Genomic DNA, 6,807 nt, shown 5'->3' on the forward strand with positions numbered 1-6,807 from the left:
CTGCCTGCCTGCCTGCCTGCCTGCCTGCCTGCCTGCCTGCCTTCCTGCCTTCCTTCCTTCCTTCCTTCCTTTCTTTCTCTTTTCTCTCTTTCCTTTTTTCTCTTTTTCCCTCCCTCCCTCTCTTCCCTCCTTCCCTCCCTCCCTCCTCTTTTTCTGTCTCTCTCTCCTGTCTATCTCTCTCCTCTCTCTGTCTTTCTTTATGGGGCTTGAATTCAGGGCCTTGGTGGTGTACTTTTGAGCTTTTTCCCTCAAGGCTAGTGCTCTACTACTTTGAGCCACAGCTCTACTTCCAGTTTTCTGGTGCTTCATTGAAGATAAAGACTTTCCTGCCCTGGCTGGCTTCAAACCATGATCCTCACATCTCAGCCTCCTGAGTAGCTAGGATTATATGATGGCACCTGGCTGCATCTTTATTTCTCTCATAAACTTCTACATATAAGAGAAAACATGGAGTTACTTGTCTTAGTGGGACTTAGTGAATCAGGTTTGTTTCCTTCCCCATTTAGTGAGCTGGAGAAATCTCATGACTTATTTCATGGCTCCATATGTAAGTTTTACACAATTAGAGACTCTGCGTCCTCTTTTGCCATCCGAGGCCGGTAAGGGAGGTCCGGCCTCTGCTTGCTCAGGGTCTCATGTCATGGGAGAGTGGCTTGCCACACATACACTGGCTCTTCCTGGACTGGAAGCTCAGCTCTTTCCTCTGGCCAGCTGTCAGTTCTCGTGCTGCTAGGTGAGAATGAGTCCAGGCAGGAAACCCTAAGTTTGGCTTTCAAGCCTGGCCCTTATTTCTGTGCGCAGGATTCTAAGATCGACTTGGTAAGACTTTGGTTCTCTGTGTGTTTCTGATCTCCTTTCTGATGCTTGTCACAAGATGGCTGGTGTAGCTTCAGGTATAACTATTTTCACAGGGAGAAGACAAAGGTTAAGTATTCATACTGTTTTTTTTATTGTTATTATGAAGGTAATGTATAGTGGGTTATAGTTACATAAGTCAGGTAAAGAGTACATTTCTTTTTGGCAATGTCACTCCTTCCCTTAATCCTTCCCAGTTTTTCCCTTGTGTCCCCTGCCCCAGGTTGTATAGTTCATTTTCCACATAGTGTCTAGTAGTACCACTACTGCACTTGTCCATCCTTTGTCCCTCCATTTCTGTGCTCCTCCTTCACCCTCCAAAAGACAGATAACTGAACAAGACAAAAAGAAAACAAAAACAACAACAAAGAAAACTTCTTGTTTTCATATCCAGGAGTTCATTTTGGTAAATACTGTTTTGTATGATCAGAGGCTTAGAGGCACATAGGTGTTGTACCTTTATGATCCTTTCCAAAGAGTATATTCCTTTGATCTCACTGTGTGTGGATGCCTAGAGACCTGTATAATTTATCATGTTTCGGTGTATTTTAAATCTAGCTTCCACATTTGAGAGAAAATGTGCACCATTTGTGTCTCTGAGCTCTGAACATGATTTGTTCTAGGTCTATTTCCCTGTAAATGATATTATATTGGCTGTGTAAAGTTCCATTGTGTATTTTTTTGAGGAACCTCCAGACTGCTGTCCAGAGTTAACATTCCCACCAACAGTACAGTAGGGTCCCTTGTTCTAAACTTCACATTGTTTAATAAGGAAGGAGAAAGGCTTCATAGAATTGCTGTCAGCAGATCTGCTTTTCAGTCTCATTGTTGATAACTGTAACTAGTAAGAGGAATTCTTATTTTTAGCTCATTGAGGGTGTGAGCACAAGGCTGAAGGGAGATATGTGTCAGCCATGGCGACACTTGGGCAGAGGAAGAATCTTCTATCTGGAAAGAGTGATCCTTGTATGATGTTAAAAGTCACTTTAATTTTTTTCCTAGTGTTCGACAAATACATGACTATATCAGGATTTCAGATTGAGGAAACCATTGACCGAGAGACTTCTGGCAATTTGGAGCAACTACTCTTGGCCGTTGGTAGGCAATTTTATCATACACATAATTCCTACATAGTAGTACTTCTCATGGTAACAGGAATTGAAAAATTTTATGCAGTAAGAGAGCACGACATGACTTTATTAGATGAAGAAAACTTCAAAGTTTCAGATTTAGACATCTATTTTCACATTGGAAATCCATGGCTGTCTGGTTAGTTTAATTATGTGGAGATACCAAGAAGACAGATTTAAAATATTGTCCCAAAGTTATATTAAAAGTACATAAAATATTGTCAGGTGCTGGTGACTCAGACGTGTAATCTTAGCTACTGAGGATGTTGAGATCTGAGAATGGAGGTTCAAAGCCAGCCCAGGCTGGAAAACCACAAAAACCCAAAGTGGTGCTGTGGTTCAAAGTGGAAGAGCACTAAGTCTTGAGCAAAAAAGTTCAGGGACAGTGCCCAGGCCCTGAGTTCAAGCCCTGTGACTGACCAAAATAACAACAACAAAATCACTGCTTTTTGCAAACTCAGGATGTTGTGGATATTATCTTAGAGGCTTCTCCACGCTGTTCCAATACATGGAGATTTCAGGATTCTTTTAAATACCGTCCTTACCTCTTTGAGACAGATTGAGAAATGATCATTGGGTTAGAAAGACGAAATGATGACTGTTTTCAGATTAGATTATTTGGATTGGCATTTTAATTATCTATTCAGACTAATCTGGGAGAATTGGAGAGCTGAGTTTGTGCTGGTGATTGTAGTTTTATGTACTTTCCAAATCCAAGTGGAATGTAGTCTGAAATCCTTGGGGTCTTGGTGTTCACATGGGTCTAAAGGGAGCCTTGTTTACTGTTTGTTCTGAGTATTCGGTGTTGATCTTAAGCTGTGTTCGTTAAAGGAATCAGTGTAAAATGCAGCCTTTCATTTGAACAAACAGTTGATGAATTTCAGCAAGAAAACTTAGTTCCTTCATAATTGCAAGGCACATAAAATTGGATCTTTAAGGTGAATTAAATACTTTACCGTTGCTGGGCACTGGTGGCTCACACCCGTAATCTTAGCTACTCAGAAGGCTGAAATCTGAAGATCTCTGTTCAAAGCCAGCCAGAGCATGAAAATACAAGAGACTCATCTCCATTTAACTTGAAAAAGCCACAAGTGGAGGTGTGGCTCAAGTGGTAGAGTGCTAGCCTTAGATTGCCAGCAAAAGAGGCAAGCAAGAGTATGAAAGCTCCAATACTGGTACAAGGAAAAAAAATCCTTACTAAGGACTGTTAGGCTTTATTGTTTGTTTGTTTTGGTGCTAGTCCTGGAGTTTGACGCTAGGGCCTGGGTGCTGTCCCTGATCATTTTTACTCAAGGCTGGCAGGCACTCTGCCACTTGAACCACAGCTCCACTTCTGGCTTTTTGGTGGTTAATTGGAGATAAGCTTCTTATGGACTTCCCTGCCCAGGCGGGCTTTGAACTGTGATCTTCAGATTTCAGCTTCCTGAGTAGCTAGGATTGTAGGCGTGAGCCACGGGGTTCTGGCAGCATTTGAGTTTTAATGACTTCATCCTTTTCATGGACAGCAGCATTTGACCTTTGTTTACTTCCTTAGTGAAATCCATTCGAAGCATCCCTGCCTACCTTGCGGAGACACTCTACTACGCTATGAAGGTAAGTGATTATTGCGCATCCTTCTGCCTGGTAGTTTTATTTTTCTAGTTATCTCTCTCTGTCTCTAATGTTTTAGATAGTAGATCTTGATAGTTTTTTCCATTTATTTATTCTTGCTGCTGGGTTTTGAGCTCTGGGACCCACGTTTCTCATTGGGCTTTTTCACTCAAGTCTGGTGCTCTACCTCTTGATCCACACCTTCACTTCTGGCTTGCTGGTTAATTGGAGATAGGAATTTTGTGGACTTTTTGGCCCCAGCTAGCTTTGCACTGTGATCTCAGTCTCCTAAGTAACTAGCATTACAGGCATGAATCACTGGCACCTGACAGCTTTTCTTTTTCTTTTCTTTCTTTCTTTTTCTTTTGTTGCTGGTCCTGGGGCTTGAACTCTGGGCATGGGCACTGTCCTGAGCTTCTTTTGTTCAAGGCAAGCACTCAACCACTGAGCCGCAGCACCACATCCAGCTTTTGTTGAGTAGTTTATTGGAGGTAATCCTGCCAGGGCTGTCTTCGAACCATGATCCTCAGATACCAACCTCCTGAGTAGCTAGGATTACAAACATGAGCCATGGGCACCTGGCAATTTTTCTTTTCTTAAAAGAAAAAATCCGGGCTGGGAAGGTAGCTCAGTGGTAGAGCGCTTACCTTGCATGCCTGAGACCCTGGGTTCGATTCCTCAGCACCACATAAGCAAAAAGAAAAAAGCCGGAAGTGGTGCTATGGCTCAAGTGGTAGAGCACTAGCCTTGAGCTGAAGAGCTGAGGGACAGCACCCAAGCCCAGAGTTCAGGCCCCATGACTTCAGGCCCCACGACCCCCCCCCCCCAAAAAAAAAAGAATGTAAAAAACAAAATCCTAGCTACTCAGAAAGCTGAGATCTGTGAGGATTGTGGTTTGAAGCCAGCCTGGGTAGGAAAGTCCATGAGACTCTTACCTCCAATAAAGCACCAGAAAAACTGGAAGTGGTGCTATGGCTCAAGTGGTAGAGTGCCAGCCTTGAGCTGAAGAGCTGGGGGCACTGCCCAGGCCTAGAGTTCAAGCCCCACACTGATCAAAAGAAAAAAATGCCGCCCACTTATACCGAATTGATTTGACTTGACTGACGGACCCCAACTCAGGGGCAGTGAATGCTGTGTTTGAACTGGTCATGTGGTACTCTTTTTCTCTTTTCAGGGCGCTGGGACGGATGACCACACCCTAATCAGAGTCGTGGTATCCAGAAGCGAGATCGACCTGTTCAACATCAGGAAGGAGTTCAGGAAGAACTTCGCCACTTCTCTTTACTCCATGATTAAGGTGGTGGTCGATCCTTTTTTGAAGTTCTCTTTTGAAATCTGTGTAGACTAATAGAGATGTGCAAGGTGTGTGTGTGTGTGTGTGTGTGTGTGCGCGCGCGCGCGCGCTCAAGTGAGTGCGCGTGCGTGTGTGTTTGTGTGTGATCCCACTTTGGAGTTAGAGTAAAACTTCAGTGGTGTGGTTAGAGCTGGGCATTCTGACCCTTCCTGAATGTTCCCTTTAGCAAGGATGAAGTGACAGCCCGGGACCTGGCATGACCGAGCTGTGTTATTCGGTGGTGGTGATGGATGTCAGAACTCAAGTCCTCACACGTGAGGACTTTTATCTGCCTTTTCAGTCCCAGAAGTCTCCATTAGTTCCTATTTTTATTTATTTAGCTATTTCACATATCAGATTTTCCTTTCTTTTACCCTGTCAGCACCTCTGTTGGCTCATGGCTCATGAAAGAACCATCCAGGTCCTGTTTGGAGTTGGTAGGGAGCCAAGGACACAGGATCCTTTTAGTTTTAAGAGTAGAGTGATTGAATTTGGCAATACATATACATGTACATATAAATATATATAAATAAATATATATTAATTTGTGCTGGTCCTGGGGCTTGCACTCAGGGCCTGCTTAAAGTTAGTTAGCTCTCCCACTCGAGCTACAGCTCCACTTCTGGCTTTTTTTGGTGCTTAATTGGAGGTCAGAGTCTCACAGACTTTCCTGCCCTGGCTGGCTTTGAACGCTGATCCTCACATCTCAGCCTCCTGAGTAGCTAGGATTCTAGGCATGAGCCACCAGTATGCCTGGCTAGCCAGAAATCTTGTGACAACTTTTTTGGATAAAGGTTCCTGTGAGTCAGTGTGATGCAGAATTTCATGTGAGCAAAAGCATCTAACTCACAGTGCATCTTGTGGCAGAGGCCACTGGATTGCCCGTGCTCTTTGAACAGGAGCATTACTGTATGGTGAATTCATGCGTATGGCGCAGCTGAAACCTCAGCTGCCAGCATTGGCCTCTGCTCCGGTCTGTGTAGTGTGATGAGGCTGGGTGCTCGCTTAGCTTGGTTGTTTTTTTTTTTTAAATAAAAGTTGTCCTGTTCTCTTAGGAGACAGAAGAACAGGCTTCATTGACTTTGAGAGAATGGTGCCTTGGTGGGGTTGGAAATGAGGAAGTTAAATGTTACCTATTCTGGCTGCAAAGTTCATGCAAAAGTGGCACATTGCTGTTCATGCATTTGGGAGAAAGTCCTTGACTATGGGTGTGTGTGGCATGGGGTATGTCATAGTGCGTTCATTTCCGGTGGAGGTTAACGGAGCATGTTGGGGTTTCAGGGCGACACTTCTGGGGACTATAAGAAAGCCCTGCTGCTCCTGTGTGGAGGAGAAGATGACTGAGGGCCGCCGGGGAGCCTCGGATGCCTCGCCTTCGCTGCAACCCGCCTGCCTCACAGCCAGCCGCTCTTCTCATGTCCAGTGCCTGATGCACCCTGCCTTAGTCACAGCCGCCAGCTAATGACCAAATGCGCCATCAAGTCCTGTCCTAGAGGTGCTTCCTTCTGACCTTCCTTCTGGGCCTTTCTGTCCTTCTTTGTTGTCTTGAAGTGTAAATTACTAGGCCTCATGTTTGATTTGTTATTTTCCAGAAGAGGTCAGACGGCTTTTGCTTTTTTTTAAAGAAATAATAAATAGCTTCATTTATATTCAGTTGATAACTGTGTTAGCCTTGAAATTGTGAAGTCCTTGGAAGTTTTATTACTACCCGAAACCTGCAATGGTAATTATATTCAAAAGATTAATGACAAATAAACAGTCCCTTCCTCCCCCCCCAAAAAATGTGTGTGTGTAGAAGGTTTATTTAACAATGATACTGTTTTTGATGTGTTTGTTTCTTCCTTCTCTTCTTTTTCTTTTTGGTCTGGTATTGGAGCTTGAACTCAGGGGCTGGGCACC

The 6,807-nt window shown here is 44.0% G+C and overlaps 1 protein-coding gene across 1 annotated transcript in view; it reads left to right on the forward strand.

Annotated features, from left to right (window-relative positions):
- The window catches only part of Anxa5 (annexin A5), a 27,259-nt gene extending 20,693 nt beyond the window's left edge, over positions 1–6,566 (forward strand). Inside the window, exons 10-13 of the mRNA XM_013022177.1 lie at positions 1,858–1,953; positions 3,520–3,578; positions 4,750–4,872; positions 6,190–6,566. Of these exons, the coding sequence (XP_012877631.1) occupies positions 1,858–1,953; positions 3,520–3,578; positions 4,750–4,872; positions 6,190–6,252 (341 nt within the window). The 3' untranslated portion in view covers positions 6,253–6,566. The remainder of the gene's footprint in view (positions 1–1,857; positions 1,954–3,519; positions 3,579–4,749; positions 4,873–6,189) is intronic.
- The last annotated feature ends 241 nt before the right edge of the window (positions 6,567–6,807 follow it).

This window comes from Dipodomys ordii, unplaced genomic scaffold, assembly GCF_000151885.1.
Source record: "Dipodomys ordii isolate 6190 unplaced genomic scaffold, Dord_2.0 Scaffold60, whole genome shotgun sequence".
NCBI lineage: Eukaryota > Metazoa > Chordata > Mammalia > Rodentia > Heteromyidae > Dipodomys > Dipodomys ordii.